At 53.5% G+C, this 18,301-nt stretch overlaps 6 protein-coding genes across 6 annotated transcripts; all 6 read left to right on the top strand.

Annotated features, from left to right (window-relative positions):
• Positions 1–934: 934 nt before the first annotated feature.
• On the top strand, positions 935–2,298 carry ISF_02541 (fumarylacetoacetase; the record flags this gene model as incomplete). The annotated part of the gene is made up of 2 exons (XM_018846147.1): positions 935–1,880; positions 1,955–2,298. 2 exons carry the CDS (start codon positions 935–937, stop codon positions 2,296–2,298), a joined length of 1,290 nt encoding a protein of 429 aa, XP_018706854.1.
• An 857-nt stretch (positions 2,299–3,155) lies between these two features.
• Positions 3,156–5,898, top strand: ISF_02542 (Casein kinase II, regulatory subunit; the record flags this gene model as incomplete). The annotated part of the gene is made up of 5 exons (XM_018846148.1): positions 3,156–3,407; positions 3,649–3,665; positions 3,754–4,834; positions 4,885–5,157; positions 5,209–5,898. 5 exons carry the CDS (start codon positions 3,156–3,158, stop codon positions 5,896–5,898), a joined length of 2,313 nt encoding a protein of 770 aa, XP_018706855.1.
• Positions 5,899–6,456: 558 nt separating this feature from the next.
• Positions 6,457–7,833, top strand: ISF_02543 (Ankyrin repeat-containing domain protein; the record flags this gene model as incomplete). Its single annotated transcript, XM_018846149.1, has 1 exon — positions 6,457–7,833. One exon carries the CDS (start codon positions 6,457–6,459, stop codon positions 7,831–7,833), a length of 1,377 nt encoding a protein of 458 aa, XP_018706856.1.
• Positions 7,834–9,910: 2,077 nt separating this feature from the next.
• ISF_02544 (hypothetical protein) lies at positions 9,911–10,548 on the top strand (the record flags this gene model as incomplete). The annotated part of the gene is made up of 3 exons (XM_018846150.1): positions 9,911–10,115; positions 10,187–10,334; positions 10,395–10,548. The coding sequence occupies 3 exons, from the start codon at positions 9,911–9,913 to the stop codon at positions 10,546–10,548; spliced, it is 507 nt and encodes a 168-aa protein (XP_018706857.1).
• A 4,801-nt stretch (positions 10,549–15,349) lies between these two features.
• ISF_02545 (ABC transporter-like protein) lies at positions 15,350–16,408 on the top strand (the record flags this gene model as incomplete). The annotated part of the gene is made up of 1 exon (XM_018846151.1): positions 15,350–16,408. The coding sequence occupies one exon, from the start codon at positions 15,350–15,352 to the stop codon at positions 16,406–16,408; it is 1,059 nt and encodes a 352-aa protein (XP_018706858.1).
• Positions 16,409–17,579: 1,171 nt separating this feature from the next.
• ISF_02546 (hypothetical protein) lies at positions 17,580–17,882 on the top strand (the record flags this gene model as incomplete). Its single annotated transcript, XM_018846152.1, has 1 exon — positions 17,580–17,882. One exon carries the CDS (start codon positions 17,580–17,582, stop codon positions 17,880–17,882), a length of 303 nt encoding a protein of 100 aa, XP_018706859.1.
• Between the last annotated feature and the right edge of the window lie 419 nt (positions 17,883–18,301).

Consider the following 18,301-nt stretch of genomic DNA (forward strand, 5'->3'; position numbering starts at 1 on the left):
AAACAAGGATATATATAATCATTGTGTAACACGCTGCTTTGGAAGGAATGCGATGTTCCGGTGACTTGTGACGTGCTTCCGCAAATTGGCTGCTCGCGGCATGCTGCGGAATTCAGTGGGGTAATGGTTCCTGAATTTCAGTGGCGGCTTTCGTCGGCCGTGAGGCGGGGTGCGGGAGCAATTCCGTCGAGGCACAACCCCGCCATGGCCCCTTTACAGCTTGTTTGTAAGTGGGTTTACAACCTGGTTGATCTGGCGGGGTGCGAGGATAACATGAAATAGAGTTGTTTGTGTGCAATGGTAAATGTCTCTGGTGGAAGACGCGCCAGGCTGCTCAATCTAATAGGATGAGATCCGCGGATTGCGGGGGTAGTGTTGGGGAAACAGGTTAAAGGTCCTGTCAGCGTTTCCCCATTCCTGGAACGCCTACGGAATCAAGTTGGCGCAATCGCTGGCCGGATACATTACAAAACGGTAGATCGAACGCCTGCCGGAAAAGTATTGAACTCGGAATGACCAAACAATGCGGTGCCGCCAGACCTCAGCGAGGTGCAGGCTAGAGTCCTCATAGAATCAACACCAATTCAACGACCATGTCCAATGATGCTTGTTTTTGTTTATTGTAAATGAATCTTGTGTCATTGGACGAATGTCTACCTTCAATACTGTCTCTCACTTCGCGTCTTGCTCTCGGCTTAGAGGGCGGTGCGGGGCCGTGACCGTTGTGGGTACGGTCATCGGGGTGGGCAATTGGAGGGGTGCTTGCGGCAGAGCTCTAGGTCGAGGAGGGGGAGCCAACGCCGTTCCGCTTTCATTCCCTCTTTCCATTTTTCTTGATCTTGAACAAAAGCCCTTTCTTTCACATTTCAATCCTCCCATCCAGTCCTCTGTCTTCTCATCCACATCTCCTCCTACCACCTCACGCACAATCACAATGGTTGCTACCACGTCTTGGGTGCCCGCCGACGCCAAGGGCGACTTCACCATCCACAACCTGCCGTTTGGCATCTTCTCTAACGGCTCCGACGCACCCCGCGCCGGTGTTAGAATCGGCGACAGCATTGTCGACCTCAAGGCCCTTTCCAGCGACCCGGCCGCTGCCAGCCTCAAGTTCATCCAGGGCTCCGCCGCCACCCTTGCGCAGCCGACGCTCAATGCGTTTGCTGAGTCCGGTCGCGCCACCCACAAGGGTGTTCGCGCCGAGCTGCAGGCCATCCTCGGCGAGGGCGGCGATGCTCTGCTCAAGAGCAATGATGCGCTGAGGCAAAAAGTTCTCGTGCCCGTCAACCAGGCTAAGATGCATCTTCCCATGCAGATTGGTGACTATACCGACTTCTACGCTGGCTACAACCATGCCTTCAAGGTTGGCGTCCTCTTCCGCGGCCCCGACAACGCCCTGCAGCCCAACTACACGCACATCCCCGTCGGCTACCACGGCCGCTCGTCCAGCATCGTTGTCTCCGGCACGCCCATCCAGCGCCCGCGCGGCCAGATCCTGCCCAACCCCACCGCCGCCGAGAAGATCCCCATCACGAGCGCCTGCAAGCGCTTCGACTACGAGCTCGAGCTGGCTGCCTTCATCTGCAAGCCCACCCAGATGGGCGACGCCGTCGACGTCAACCAGGCTGACGAGTACATCTTTGGCTACGTCCTGCTCAACGACTGGAGCGCCCGCGACATCCAGGCCTGGGAGTACATTCCCCTCGGACCCTTCAACGGCAAGAACTTCGGTTCCACCATCAGCCCCTGGATCGTCACGGGTGATGCCCTGGAGCCCTTCCGCACCGAGGCGCTGGAGAACAAGACCGCCATCCAGCCTTACCTGCAGGAGGCCGAAAAGAAGAACGTCTACGACATCAAGCTTCAGATTACGATCAACAGTAAGCAGAAAAAAAAAATCTCCTGCAAAAATGGCACCACGTCTGCATGAATTGCTAATCGTATCCCTGCACAGCGGACGGAAAGACGGACGGCAACGTCATCTCCGAGACCAGCGCCAAGAACCTGCTGTGGTCGTTCCCCCAGATGGTCGCCCACCACACGTACGGCGGCTGCAACCTGCGAGCGGGCGACATGCTGGGCTCTGGGACGATCAGCGGCACGGAGCTACGCGAGCGCGGCAGCTTGCTGGAGATGACCGAGGGCGGCAAGCAAGACTTTGAGATTGGGAACGGCAAGGTGCGTCGCTTCCTCGAGGACGGAGACAGCGTTGTCATGTACGGATACTGCGAGAAGGACGGCGTGCGCATCGGCTTTGGCGACTGCGAGGGCACCATTCTGCCGGCCAAGGCGCTGTGAGTGGCGAGGACAAGGACAAAAGGGCGTGAAAAAACTGGGGTAGAGTGGCAAAGGGGAGCAGTGCTCCGCCGCACGAGTGATGAAACATTACAGAATAGACAAATTGAAGAAATAAAAATGTCAATGAACGTGGAAGATCAACAACGTGGAAGATCAACACCGACCTTAAGCCCCCCACAGAGGGGAGAGAGAGCCCTGTAGAAGGAGCGGGTAATTGCAGCCAATGCAAGATGCCCGAGAGGATGGAAAGCCGGCAGACGACGGGATGTCCAGGCACTTTCGGATGGTCAAAATTAGTTAAATTGTAAACATGTGGAATGGGATCCTTACCCGACCCTCGTGTCTCAGCCCCCGAACGGCGCAGTGCTTCCGCAGCCTGGGTTGCGGTGACAGGCCTATTTACGGATGCATGTTGTGATAGTGGCTTGAGAGCAGTGGCTTGAAGGTCAAAAGTACCATGGGGGAGGAAGTGTAGCCGCTGATTGCGCCACTCATCCTAAAGTCTTGGTTTGGGACGGGACGACTTCACCACCACACGCCTGGGTCACGTGTGGCGAACGCCCCGGCTGTGGTCCTGGCTTTATGGGGGGTGGGAAGGCGGTCCGGCTAGCTGGCACCTGGACAGGGCTCTCAGAGTGGTTGTCCTACTCTCTCGCCTTCTCTCACCCTTTGTCTCGTTCTCTTTTTTTTCTCTTTCCCTTCTCTCTCATTTAAAGGCCCCCTTCTACTCCTACTCGGTCCTACCAGATGCGCTGATCAAATCGAGTGTGTACCGGAAACCAACCTATCGGGCAAAACAAGCCGCCGCGCCATCTTCCTCTCTCTGCCCTCCCCCCCCCTTCAATGGGCCCTCCACCATGGAGCAAATCGAGACGCAGGCTTCCGATTTGCGCTTCCTCTCGCAGGCTCAAGTTCCACTGAGTAACTCGCCCAGCGTGACCTACGAAACACCAAGGCTCGGGCCGCAGCAGCATGCCAGTCCTGGTTCCGCGTCCTTCGGAGGCAATTCCGCGACGCCCGGCGACGTGGGCGGCGCCTCAGCTGGGAAGAGGAAATCGACAGACGATGGCCAGGCTTCGGCCAAGCAGACGCGCAGCAAGCGAAATCGAGTGAGTTCCTCCAATTCTGTGGTTTGGCGGACGCTGTCCTCGCGCGTCCCCCATCATCGCCGACTCTGACGGGTGTGCACGCACCAGGCAAGCTCCGTCTGTGTTTGTCTGCCTGCCTGCCTTGCCACAGTCAGTCATAGGCAGGCATGGGCGACTGGATGGGCAACCCGTTTACTTCATCTGCCAGCCGTGATTCAGCCGTTCCGCTAACCGGGGTGCCTTCTCTCCTTTCTCGCTGCAGTACATCTCCATTGCCTGGTACGTACCGGATAGTCTCAAACACTCATTTCGCCTCACAGGGGGCGGCCTCGCTTGCCTGCGCTCGCTAACATGCTACCCCTGCCAGCAACGAATGCAAAAGACGCAAGATCAAATGCAATGGCGAAACTCCTTGCAAGCGCTGCGGCAATATGGGCCTCAACTGCCTCTATACCCCAAACTGCTGCGCAAACACCTTCAAGGACTCGGAAGAGTACAAACTCGTCACCTCTCACCTCACAGCCCTCCAAGATGAAGTCGGCGCCCTCCAGCAGGCCATGCAGGCCATGCAAAGCATGCAGCCAGGTGCGGCGGACCGCTCGCACATGATGCCCTCCTCCATGGACAGAGCCATCATCGCACCATCAATGATTGCGCCTTCACCCGCTCAGAGCTCCATCTCCGGACGCCAGCCTAGCATTGGCCAGGCAAGGACGCCCGGCGCATTCCGAGGTTCTACGAGCACTTCGCACATGATTGGTATCGCCCAAACGAATACTGGAATCGCCTACCCAGATCTGCAAGACTCGGGCAGTCAAATAGAGCCATCACTCCAGTCACTGCCCGCTGGGTGTGATCCAATCCTAGAGTACGGCAACGATGAGATGCTTCGCCTATGTCAGATCCACGAAGATGAAATCGGCATCATGTACCCTGTTCTCAACATGGGAAGCGTCACAGAACATGCCCGGCATATTGCTGCGCAGTTCGATGCCCTACGACATCAACCAGGTGCTCAACTATTCACTGATGACAAAACGCTGGAGCTCAAGATGGTCTTGTGCTGTGCGCTTGTGGTTGAGGAGAGCGGCCCTTGTGCAAAGGCGCAGAAGCTTTTCGACAGCATGGAGCCGGTTCTAAACCGCAAACTTCTTGCCGAAGAAGCATACATTTCGGGGCTTCCCTTGCTATGCATATTTGCTGGCTACCGTTTCCTAACCGACGATGAGGGGTTGGCCTGGCGCGTCATTGGCCAGGTATGCCGACTATGTCTGGAACTTGGCCTACATCGCTCCCAAGTTCACCAGAGTATTGGAGATCCAATTGAGCGTCAACTAGCTCTCAATAGCTTTTGGTCTGCGTATGTGCTGGATCGCCGCTGGGCGTTCAACACCGGGTTGCCATATGTCATTCAAGATGCAGATATAGACCCCAAGCTAGACTATCCGGTAGAGTGACTCGCTTTCAGACTCCCATTCGCTGCTAACACTGATTGCAGACGGAGCACCCATATCTCGTTTCCATGATATCCTATTCCAAGCTGGGCGCAAAAGTTTGGTCTCTTGTCGAGCAGCGCCGAGCCTCATTCCTCGACAACGACAAACCATGGATACATGATATTCAGAGACTTGATGCGGAGATTATTGCTTGGTACGGATGTGTGCCGAGTGAGGTACAAATTCGAGATTGGCATGAGGAGGGTCACATAAACTCTACGTCGTCGTATAATTTGCAACGACTGAAAGTTTGGACGTACCTCCGAAAGAACCAAGTGAGTGCTCCAACTTTGGGCTTTCACTTCTGTCACTAAACGAGAATCTAGATACGAAACTGGCTGCATGCACCTATTCTGCACACCACCAACTCCATCAACGGCGCCCCCCATCTCGCAGGTGTCTGTGTCACCGTGGCCAAGGACACAGTTGCCTATCTCCATCATGTCAACAGGCACACAGACATGGTCCGAAAATCTCAAGCCTTTTACAGTCAATTTCTTGTTTCGGCGCTAGCAATCATGTTCTTGGCGTCGACTCAAGCCCCCGCCCAGTTCGCATCTACATGCAGAGAGGATTTCTACACAGGCCTGAGCCTGATTGAAGAGCTATCACCTCAGAGCCACATTTCAAAGCGGCTATGGCGAATAGTGTGGTCTTTGCGTGACTACCTTCAACAGCTTTACCCGAAGCAGGGCAACGACGCCCATTCTAACGCCGCGCTGGGCATGATTGGTCTTGCCCGTGGCGGACGCATGGATCAGCCGGTTCCTCAGTACTCGTATGGAGGTGTTGGAATGCACATGGGAGCAGGAGGGCCTGGAGATTATTCCAACGGCGAGGCGAATGGTGCAAATGGCGCCAAATTGTCAAGCCAGCTCTGTGACATTTACGAAACGTTTGTGACTCATAATGGCTTTAATAACCTGAGACTGGATCCAAACGACATGCAAACGCCTGATCAGGCTCGGGCCATGGCCCAAAATCAGTTTTACTGCACCATGAGGCAAATGTTCTGATATGTAAATGAGCCGCGTGCTTATTAGAGAGGGCCAACAGGAGGAGATTTTATCACTTGACATTTACAAAAACCCCTTGTATTAGCGATTCTTACAACATGTATCACTACAACGGAACTTTCTTTTCTTCATCCTTTTTTCTTACTTGGTCAAGCTAGAATGCAGAGCGCCGTTCTTGAGAACGTTCTAGCCAAGATTGGTCACAGCGGGCTGACCAACACCAACTGTTGGGACACGACTCAAAGACTGCGAGGTCAAGCGCTTCGATTTTATTATGACATTCTATGGAAAACATGGTAAGAGTAATCATCACAAGATTCCTCGGCATCATTTGTGAAGCCTCGGAAGCTAATCGCTTCTAGGCGGCAAGGCGAACCAAGCCACACCCAACAAATAGACAAGGCGTTTTACTCAATGGGTCAGCCGCACCGCCCTTGTTCAACAACTTGGGACACCCAGTGGCCTGAAGAAGGAAAGTTAACATGGCATATAAAGCATGCATCGCGTCTTTGCTAGTGCCATGATGGATATTGTTATTCATTTCTCTAATCCATAGCCATGTCTGACGGGTTCGTCATTGTATACAGTCGAATTCCACGCCGCAGCAGCGTGGACGACCTGCCGAGGTACGCAGCTGAAGGCGCGCATGCGAACACCCTCGACGACCGCATCGCGGCCACGCCGGGCCTCGCGCTACCCATCCTCGCTACCGCCAATATCCGCCGGGCCTCCGGCGGGCCTCCCAGCGAGGCGGCGCTCCTACTCGCCCACGACATCTGTGCCGCGTTCCATACCGCCGTCACGAACAACCAGGACGACGTGATTACGCGGTTCGTCATGCGCGGGTACGTCTCCCCCGACACGCCCGACGCCCAAGGCGAGACGCCGCTGCTGGCGGCCGCGCGCCGCGGACACGTCGCCGCGGTGCGGGCGCTGATCGCTCTCGGCGCGAGCGTCGACGGCTTCGGGCTGCTGACCACGTTCGCCTACGAGCGCGGCGAGGGGAGCAGCGTGACACGTCGCCGGCGCACCCCGCTGCAGGCGGCTGCTGAGGCCGGCCACCTGGCTGTGGTGAAGGTGCTGATGGAGGAAGGCGGCGCCGACGACGGGCTCGTGTCGCCGGACGACGGGGCACTGGCGCTGCGGCTCGCCGCGGCGGGTGGCCACCGCGAGGTGGTCGCGTACCTGCCGGCGCGGCGCGGTGGCGGATGGCGACGATGGAGGGCCAGGCACACCCGAGAAGCGCGGGCGGTGCGGCGGGCGGTTCGTCGCATCGGGAGGTTTCTGTACTATGCGCTGGTGGCGCCGCCGAAGCTGCTGGTCTGGCACCTCCCGCGGTGGATGTGGGAGGAGCGCGCGCGCATCGTGGGCTGGCTCGGTAGGAAGGTGGCAGAGGTGCCGAAGGTGCTGAGGAAGGCACCACAGTGCGTTTCCAGGGCTGCTAAGGCAGTTCCGGAGCTGTGTGGGCGCGCGGCGAGGGCGATCGGGAGAACGGCGCGGCGCACGCCCGGGGTGCTGGCCCTCATCTCCCGATGGGTGCTGGATGGCATCGCGCGGACGTACCGGGCCGTCGGCTATGGAATGCAAAAGCTGGCATCTTTGGCGCATACGGCCGTGGCTGCCGCGCTATCCTGGTTCAAACGGATCACGCTCCGGGACGTCTGGCGCGGGCTGGTGATCGCGGTGCGAGCCGTCGTCTTTGACGTACCGAAGGCGGTGGTTGGGGTGCTGGCGGATGCAGGTGAGGTGATCTACAAGAGTCTCAAGATGCTGTTTGGCTGCCTCGGCGCGTGCGTCTACTACGGAGCGGTCTGGGCTGGATGGGTGGCGGTCTACGTGCCGAAGAGGCTGGCGGAGGTTGCGATGGCCTTGGGCCGCTCGGTCGCGAATACCATGGAAGAGGTCATGGTGCACATTGATCCGAAGCGGATTTGATTGTGGACTAGACGCGAGAAGCAACTTGCGCAGACAGGGCTTGTTGAGCGACCAGCCTGGAAGTGAAAAGACGTCACTAGGTCAATAGGAGGGTGGTACAGAGAGATATTGAGAGAGATATTGAGAGAGATATTGAGAGAGGTATTGAGAGAGGTATTTATCACGCGAGTGATGCTATAATTCAACGAGATGATTTTTCACATGTCTCTGGTTTGCTCTTTCGGTAGTTTGCCCATTCTTGACAGACTTACAAAGACCGATCTCATTGAGGATCGTGTCACGAGAAGTACAGAAAAACGAAAGGAGTAGATCGCGATTGCCTAATTAACACAATGCAGTTCCCGATGTCTCACAAGGTGAATCAGGTCATCTGGTATTTCCTAACTACCGAAAAGGGCATATCTCTGGTTGCACAACGTGCATGTCTCTGCCACCATATACTTTTTGCTTTTTCATGCATAACCGTGTTCTCGCCAGCGTGAGTTGTTTTTTCAATAGTTTCCAGCATCTGGTGTGACTTGTGTGGAAGTGGAAGTTGATCGATCACGCGCACCATCCATGGAGTTCAAGTATAAAGTAAAGCAACGATGCGGTCGTGGGAAGTGAGGAGGGAGCCTAGCAGAAGCAGAAACGAAAAGCAAAACACTCAATTTACAACTTTGAAAAAAACTTCAACATGGCGGCTCAAGATTCATTCATCGCCCCCCTTGTCAACGACGCCAGCATCGTGCCATGCCAAAAGTGCAAGGTGATGATCTCGGCGGCTCAGGACTCGTGCCCGATTTGCGGCAGCAACAGCCCTCACACGGCCTGATGGTGAGTGAGTTCTCGGTCACATGTGGAAATATCTACCCTAAGTTGCTAACGGTTTCGAATCTGAAGAGGGATATATTCTGTCAACTGGGACGATCAAGGATTGCTTCCGGCTCTGTGTGTGTCTCGATCAGAGATTGCAGCCTGGGGTTGAGATTTACTTGACTGTGGGCAGCAGCGGCTTGTGTTTGAAAGTTCAATTCTTTCTGTGGGCGAATGTACTTTGTCCAAATCCTACAAAATAACTAAAACATACGGGCACAATTGCGCCTAAATTTCGGTCAGTTTATTGCCTTGCCGGCCATTTGCTCCTATTATCTGTCGCTAGACTATTCTGCGGTTGGCAGCGCAAAGTAAGTCCACCCGCCGCACGTTGCATAGTCTCGGCCGCACACCGCATATTGCAAGGGTAAACGCATAAAGGCCAGGGTAAATTAGCACACGAAAGCTGCAGCAGATCATAACGACAAACGGTGATTATACCGGACCCTGGGGGGGTGGGAAGCAACTTGGAACGCCGCTCCGCCATTGGACCACAGTGCGTCCTGCTTACATGCAGGGGGGCAGATCTTGTGCAGACCAAGTTCCCTAGTTCCCGGTGAATGCCGGGATTTGTTGGCTCTTTTTTTACTGTTCGTTATTCACAAGTGGTGGGTGACGTCTTTCCGCATGCGGGAGCCCCAGGCAACATGCTCAGCCAGAGCCATGGGAGTGGTTGACGACCGGCATTCATCCCTTGAAAAACCCTTGCAGGCACACGAGGGCTAGAATAACGCCCGTAAGCACGGCTTCTCGGCCGACATGGTCTACTGGTTGTACTAACTAGAACTAGTACCTTCTTGTTGGCTCACCGAAGGATGGGGGCCGCTCCAGGATATCGGTATCCAAGATGAGGCAATATAGAAAGAAGGCTTGGGAAGAGCGATCCGGGGAAATCGGTGCATCATGGCATGCGAACATGCATCGAGTGGAATCTATTAGGTTTGAGCTGAAAAGGTCGAGCACTGTACGTCCATCCTCACCAGGATGCTGACGACCTGACGATCGTCCCACGTGTGGCCTATCAGCTAGTCAGACTTGTCAGAAGGACTAACTAGCGGGACGACCAGCTGCTCTTGCCGCCGCCGAACTCCGTCTCACGGGCCGTGGAACTTGGCGTAAGCACCAGCTAGGTAGTTTATATAAACTGAGATCATGTCCTGCTGTTCATCATCTTCCTTTCGTTACTCTTCTCTACAACCCGAATCATCCCATTTGATTCACCATGCAGCTCATCACCATCCTCGGCCTCGCCGCGGCCGTCGCCTTGGCCAAGCCTACCGTCTACCTCATCCGCCACGGCGAGAAGCCGGACGACGGCGATGGCCTCAGCGCCCAGGGCGTCCAGCGCGCCCAGTGCCTGCGCAACGTCTTTGGCGCCAACTCCAACTTTAACATTGGCCACATCATGGCCCAGACCCCCAAGTCCAGTACGTGGACAGACGCTATGGAACGGGAGGGGGCTACTTGGAATGGAAACTAACTCTTCTTCTTCAACCAGGCGGCAAGCAGCAGCGTCCTTACGACACCGTCAAGCCTCTTGCTGACGACCTCGGCATGAGCGTCGACACCTCTTGCGACCGCGACGACCCCAAGTGCGTCAAGAAGGTTGTCAAGAACTACACTGGCAGCGGCAACATTCTCATCTGGTAAGTTGGTCGTCTCGGTAAAACCGAGGGACGCTAGAACACAGGCTAATATCATCGCAGCTGGGAGCACAAGGCCCTCACCGACATTGTTGAGAAGCTCGGTGACGACAACGCCCCCGACTACCCCAGCGACCACTTCGATCTGATCTGGGTCGACCAGCCCCCCTACAACCAGATCAACAACGTCCTGACCGAGAACTGCCCTGGCATCTAAGCACAAAACACATACATAGTGTAACGGTGGCTCTTCTCTAATCCACAGTAAATCTGTTTCTTAGGAAGTGAGTCAGGTTGAATGCACCACAGGTGCAGATGAGCAGTATCGTAGCTTGAGTCACGTTTAGGAGATTACTCCCAATAGTAGAACTATTGCTTAGATTGATCAGTAGAGATCTAGTCTGGCTATCTACTGGGAATCCCCTTCCCTATATACCCTTCCTATCCTCTACTGTGCTACCTGGATCACTGGCTCACGCTGAGGTCGTGATCCTTTCTTGGCTCACTGGCTCACGGTGAGCCCGTGAGCCTGAATCTGTAGGGTCTTCCTAGCTATCTCTTCTCTTAACCTATATTATATATTTTAGAATTTTATTATGTAATGCTTCTTTTTAGTTGTCTAAAAAGTCTACTTATATTCTAAAACTTTATTATATTAAATTTAATATTTAGAATATAATTTAGAATATAATTAGTAATTAAAGTTAGACCTTTTAATTATAATATTAATATATATTATACTATTATAAAAGTCTCTCTACAGCCTTTATAACTAGGAAATAGTGTATAACCATATTAAGCCTAAACTAAATAAAACCTAAAAAGAACCTGTAGACTATTAAATAACACTTAAACTCACTCCTTAGTAATACTAGTATAGAGCTATACTAATAAAAGAAGGCATCGTAACTGAAATACTACTAAGAATATAATAATATATATATATATAACTAATACAAACTGTAATAAGCCTAAGGTCAGCAAAGGATCGTTTGCAGCGTTGCATGGCAGTGAAGATCCGTATGGTCAAGGGATGCGCCAATTAGTTACCAGCTGCGGCAGGTTGTTCAAGGTCAATTGGTAGAGACCTCAAAGACAAGCTACCGAACATGGCTCTGGCTTTGGGTCGTGCACAAATGTGTCTTGTGCCAAGGCCAGACCTTCATCCCAATGCTACCCTTGAGGTTCGATTTCAAGGTGTCGTTGTAAAGACGATGAAAAATAGCGATGATCCGTGCATTTCGTGAGATTATATAAAAGGGGCACCGCATACCAGCTTCACCCGAACATCTAAAAATAGTTAATACCCCAGACCAGAAACTAAAAGCTGTACGGAAAGAAGCTTGGCAGGAAAGCCTGCGTGCCATTCCCGCATCCAGGATATTCATTTTCGCCGGCACCCTAGTCTGTTATTATTCTTATGCCAGCGATATCACTGATTATGTATGCAGCGGCGCCCGCCTTCAAGGAGGCGACTTTGAGGGGGCGGTTGGCTATCAAGGGGGCCAGCGACAGCCTGATTTGACAGCCAACTAACAACCATCTCTCGGTCGTCGCGCACATCTTCAAGCGACAGGGCATTGTTATATCATGGAGTCGACGTTCCTCAGCGCATGCAACGTCTCCGTCTTTGCACTCTCTTCGGCACTGGCCACCGGCTGCTTCATTCCTTGTGCCTGGCCAGCCAGCCACCCGCAAGCACAGCTGTACAAGGATGTCGACGGCGAAGCTACCAAAGCGTCCCAGGCCAAAGCAGCGAAGCTCCATGCAGGTATTCACGGCATTCTAACATGTGCTCCCGCCTTGGGAGGGGCCTTGTCGCTTTCAAGCCCGGCTCCTCTAGCCGCCCGAGTCCAGCCTTGGCCGTGTACCGACTTGCGGCAGTGGGCTGGCCCTGTCTTGTGGGTGAGTAGTTACTTGTCTGCGTCTCTACTTCATTACACCGAAAGAGGCTCTGTTTCAGTATCGTTTCCGCGCTGACAGTGAATTTCAAGGCCCTGCTCGTGTACCAGACGCATGTTGTGTGCCGTCAAACGAGCGTCGCAGAACGATATCAATTGGCAGTCTACACAGCCGTGTCTTCGCTCAACCTCATTGCTTTCCTCTGGTACGGGCAGGCGATTCTGGATCAACAGCTCGTTTTGCCGCAGATTGCAGCTGCTGCCGCCGTACTACTGTGTCTTGCATCGGTCCCTCGACGCCCTGTCGTTTTCCGTGGAGCCACTGCAGTCTTGAATGAGGGTGGCGCGTCGATACTTGACTGGATATTATTCTCATGGGGACTCCATCGAGAGTGTTCGACTCTGCCTGCAACACTGACGCTGCAGGACCTGCCAAGAATACCCTTCAGTCAAACCGCATCTGCCATGAGGAAACAGTACGATGCCTGCGACCAGACCAAAACGCTATGGAAGCAGCTCTCAACGCTTTTTCGAAGGCCCTTGATGCTGCAGTGGTCATTGGTGCTATTGGGAGCAGGTTCAGAGTTTGGCAGCCGTTTTGTGGTGCACAGTCTCCTACAATGCTTGGAAACGCGGCCGTATCTTGACGCTTGGCGTTGGACCTGGGTTGCGCTGCTCCCACTGAGCCTTCTGGCCGCCTCTGCTTGCGACAATTGGGCTGACTGGATTGGGCATACCCGAATTCAACTGCCTATGCTTGGTCTCCTTCAATCTTTGGTATTTGAAAAGTCGATGCGCTTGCGATCCCGAGGCCGTGAAACGTCCACCGATGGAAACAAAGGGACGAAGCCCCCCAGTGTGATGGATGGGATTGAAAGTCACAGGTATGGTACCGGCTTGCTTGCGTTACGTTCAGCAGGCCTACATCTAACACTGAACACCATGCAGTAATGCTATTGCCCAGGCCTTTCTCAGAGCCCACGACTTGCCAATCTCCGCCTTGAAAATTGGGCTGTATTCAATGTACCTATCGCATTTAATGGGCTTCACCACTGTTTTGATCGGTGGCACTTTGCCGCTCCTAGCCATCTGGCTATCACGGAAGCTTTCCACGAATCTACGCCGAGCTCAAGCAGGGCATTTGGAGGCTACCGAGCGAACCTCGAGCCTCGTCTCCGAAGCGCTTCATGGGCTGCGCCAAATCCGCCTGTCCTCCATGGAGGGTTTCTGGGAGAACCGCATCTTTAGCGCCCGCGATGATAACCTGGCGGCCGCCTGGAAGTCAAGTGTTCATCAAGAATTGGTTAACTTGGTCGCGACTTTCGGACCCATTCTCTTCGCCTCTGTGACGATATCCATCTACGCATTCAGGACGGGACATTTTAGCCCGTCGGTAGCTTTTACCTCTATCAATTTGTTTGGTAACCTGCATACAGTCATTAAACAGCTCCCGACGCGGTTCGCGTCACTGCACCGAGCGCGGCTCAGCTACGCAAAGCTGCAGCTATACTTGCAACAGCCAGAGCAACTCCGACAGTCTGTTTTGGCCGATGAGATTTTGCTTCAAAATGCAAATCTTTCTTGGGCGGAAGATGGGGAGGTCACCCTGAAACATGTGAACGTCAGTTTTCCAAAGTACGGAGTCAGCCTAATTACAGGCCAGGTCGGCTCCGGGAAAAGCTTGTTGTTATCCTCACTCTTGGATGAAGCCGCTGTGAAATCTGGCAAGCTTGGCAAGCCTGAAGTGGACCCTTTTCCAGATATTTCGACGGTAAGCAGTGTCGTGGCTGGATCTGTCGCATTCGTCTCGCAGCCGCCCTGGATCGAAGACTGCACAATCAAGGAAAACATCATCTTTGGATACGACTTTGATGCACATCGCTACTATAGAGTCTTGCAAGCCTGCGCACTCGTCCATGATCTGCATACGTTGAGCCACGGTGATCTCACCGAGGCCGGCACTGGCGGATCCTCACTCAGTGGCGGCCAGAAATGGCGCGTGGCTTTCGCGAGAGCCTTGTATTCCCCAGCTGAATTCATCATATCAGAGGATATCTTGGCCGCCGTGGACCCGCCTGTTGCGAGACACATCTGCGAGCATGCCCTTCAAGGCGGCCTTCTAGAGGGGAGGACGATGATTTTGGCGACGCATCATCCAGAGTACTGCGCCAAACTATCGTCGTGTCTCGTCACCTTGCAAAATGGATCAGCCGCGGTGAATTACGTGGAAAATGCAAAGCACGAAACTGCCTCGGAGAAGAGCAAAGAACAAAAGGCAGACTTGAAGGCCGGAAAAGTCGAAGCATCTCCGACTGGCGAGTGCAAGCAGACCACAACTTCAACGCAACATGTCAACCCCCAAGATTATTGCGCAATTCTTGGTGCATATGCTACCAAAACTGGAAGCTTACGAGGCTACATCTTTTCCATTCCGATTGTTCTGTTCTACCGTTTCCTTTCAACAAGCAACTCGTGGTGGCTGGCGAAATGGACATCTCGCGATACCATCATCACCCAGCAGCGCTCTACCACCTATGATGTCGCGGTCTACTTGTCGCTGTCAGTGGCAAGTTCAGTATTCTTGAGTGCAAAAACTTTGATCTTTACAAAGCTGGGCCACAAGTCCTCCAGGAAGCTATTCGAGGGACTGACTCGACGAGTTCTCAAGGCCAAGCTGTCTTGGATCGATTCAACCCCTCCGGGACAGGTCATACAGACACTCGACTCTGACATGTATGCCATCGATCACCGTATGGCGCCGCAGATTATTGGTATTTCAAGTTCCATCATGAATATCCTGTTTATTTGCGCTAGCAGGCAAGTGCGAAGAAGAAACACAAGAAAGGAATGTCACTGACCTAGATCAGCCTGTCGTCATCGCCGTACACAATATTGTCTAGTGCTGTGATGCTTCTTGTCTATGCTTCCATTGCCCAGAAAGCTCTAGAAACATCGAAAAAGCTACGCCCCGTAATGAATAGTTGCAGCTTTCCACTCTCCAACCATGTATCCTCTGCGCAAGCAGGCCTTGCGACTATCCGAGCTTTCAGCAAGGTCAGTCACTACGTCGAGTTCATGCAGCATCACATCGACAGGACCAACACGGCCTATACACACATGGCGCTCGGCCACTCCTGGTTGGGCATTCGCCTTGGAGCCATGGGCAGCATGTTTGTCGCGGCGGTGACGGCCGCAACTGTTCTCAGCAAAGGCACGGCATCCAGCACGGGATTGGCGATTACGCTAGCTCTTCAGCTGCGTCAAGCTCTTACCGTCACAATCGGTCAGATAAACGTCACCAGAACCGGTCTCAACGCCATCGACCGCGTCCTCGCGCTTGCCTCAGTTCCGTCAGAAGATGGGGAGGAGGAGGCAAGCACCCCAGAGAACTGGCCGGGCGACGGGCGAGTCGAGATGCATCGTATTGGCGTCCAATACGGCAAAGGGCTACCATGGGCGCTGAACGAAGTTTCATTTTCTCTTCCCGCGGGCAAGCGATTAGGGATTGTTGGCCGCACCGGCGCGGGCAAGTCTAGCTTGATAAATGCGCTTCTGCGCTTTGTCGATGTCGCGGCTGGCGAAATCCTGATTGACGGCCAAGACATTTCCCAAGTGCCCCGGAACCGCGTGCGAGATGCCATCAGAGTGATACCTCAGGATGCATTCCTATTTTCTGGAACGCTGCGATCAAATGTGGATGTCTTTGGGAAGCACAGGGATGACCGGATTATCACCGCTCTCCGAAGCGTCCACTTTGCGCCTTTTGAGCAGGAAGGGGAGCATGTCATTGCTGCTGATCTTGATCACGAGATTCTTGCTGGAGGATCCAACATCTCCCATGGGCAACGCCAACTTGTCTGTCTTGCCCGGGCCATTCTCGAAGACAGCTGCCGCATCCTTGTCCTGGATGAAGCAACGAGTGGCATCGATCACGCTACAGAAACTGCCATCCAGCAAACCATTCGAGGTAGTTTCAGGGGCATCACCGTTTTGGTGGTGGCGCACAAAGTGCTCACCGTCGCCGACTTTGATTCGATACTTGTGTTGAAGCAGGGCAAGGTTGTGGAAAATGGAGCGCCGCAGCAATTGCTGGCGGCGAATGGCGAATTTTACAACATGGTGGAGAAGAGTGAAGATTCGAGGAAGATTAAAGAGCTTATCTGGAGGAACAAGTGATTATAAGAAGGGAATCGGAAAAGTCGCTCGTCGGGGTCGGGAGGTCATTATCTTCGCTATTTCTGTTCATACTCATAATCACTGCTCAGCCACGCAACTTTTAAGCTATGTCTTGTCTACTTGATGATGAGATCATGTTGTGGTAAGGATGAAAAGAAGAAGATTCAATTGCTCAAGCCTATATTTTGGTACTTGTGGACTCTCGCAACCACATGTTGAATTTTCTAGTTTGAGCATCTGTCAAGATCCCGCACTCGGATATTTCTTGGCTCGTCATGCCGAGTATGCGTCAAAAGGTGAAAGCCATAAAACTCGGTAAAGCTGCGTCCAGACTGTCAGTATAGTGTTGGAAAGCTGTGTGACGGAAGCATAGGATCAGCTGTACGTGGCAAAGCTAGTAACGAGTCCTCTTGTACTCCTCCTCCTGGCATATAGGGGGAGGAGCTCGGTAAACCATCCCATGAAGGGTACCAGCGTGTCTGTTCTCGGTGTAAACAGTCGGCGGGCCGTCCCGGCGCACGGCATTGCCGTCGCTCTCTTGGCCGCGTTGGGTGATCCCGGCGGCAGCCAAGACAGCATAAAGCAGGACGCTGACGACGGCATACTTCATTTTCGTTTCAATAGATGCGGTGATTTGATGAATGAGGCAGATATCCGAGCGAAATGTATGCTTACGTCTTTAGAAATAGAGTTCTCTTCGGCCTTCTTATGTGGAGGGAATGTGTATTCGGTCCCGAGCCATGCAAGCCGCCGGAAGCATCTGGTCCGGGATTCCGCTAATGCTGGACCGGGAACTGGTTTCCGGTCTCGAGCCAAAAAGCCAAATATACTGCGGACTTGATTGCATCGATGGCGCATTACCGAAAACCATTGCTGGGGCCACTTACAAAGATGCCTTGCCTTCGGAGCGCAGGTGGTGTGGCCGATCCCGGAAAGCGGAGATGCGCGCCGGTCCGGAAGAGCGGACTGCATATTTGAGGTGTATAGTAGAGCTTGCCGAAGAATTGCGATGAGCTTTAAACACGTGGACGGGGAGGATGACGAAACAAACTGTACAGGTTAACAAGCGACATTTGCTTGACAAAGTTTTTCATAGCATTTTTGTAGATAATCCGAGTGATTAAAACAAGAAAGTACAATATCCCACATGAACCCTCGTGCGCGTTGTAACATGGCCAACAGTCTCCCCTTCTGCACGAATAGCCCCGCGAAGCAGCGTGTCGATGCCTCGATGCGCGTGTTCCAGCTGCGACACTGCGTCGTAATGACCGTGGCCGTTTTCATACGACCAAATAGTCCGCTTCAGCGTGGCCGCACAGTGCACGAGATGCTGCCGACTGGTGGTCCAGACCCTCTCCGTCATGTCTCTCGCCTCGTCGGCCGCGACGCGGTCGAGGTCGAGACCGCTCGTGCCCTGCTGTTTCGCTTCTTCAGGAGCAGTCAGCATTCGGATGATGCTCGTCACTTCATCTAGGGGAAAGTCCTTGCACCCCGCGCGCCATTCGTGCGAAGAATCCTGATTCCATCGCTAGATACGGGCGGCTTTGCGTGCTATCGGAGTATTTTGTGACAAGGCGGCGCACGTAAGGATTGCAATACAGGTGACTCGGAAAAAAGAACTTTTAAAGAATAACATCAAGATTAGCTGCCCAAAACTCGCTCCCCAAGATAGGTAGAAAGGGGATGGGCGTTACCCATAGGTTTGATCGTACATCCTCTTGCACGCTTTGACCGCTGGCCCTGAGAATTGCCCTAGCGGATGCCATACTTCTATTGAATCTGAATAGAAATGAATCCTCCCCGCCGAAAGCTGCTCGTTGCACATGGATTGAGAGGAGAGCTTCGTGGTGCTGGAGGAAGACGGCGAGCAACGCTCCTCTTTCTTGATGATCC

Source organism: Cordyceps fumosorosea, assembly GCF_001636725.1.
Source record: "Cordyceps fumosorosea ARSEF 2679 chromosome Unknown scaffold_4, whole genome shotgun sequence".
NCBI lineage: Eukaryota > Fungi > Ascomycota > Sordariomycetes > Hypocreales > Cordycipitaceae > Cordyceps > Cordyceps fumosorosea.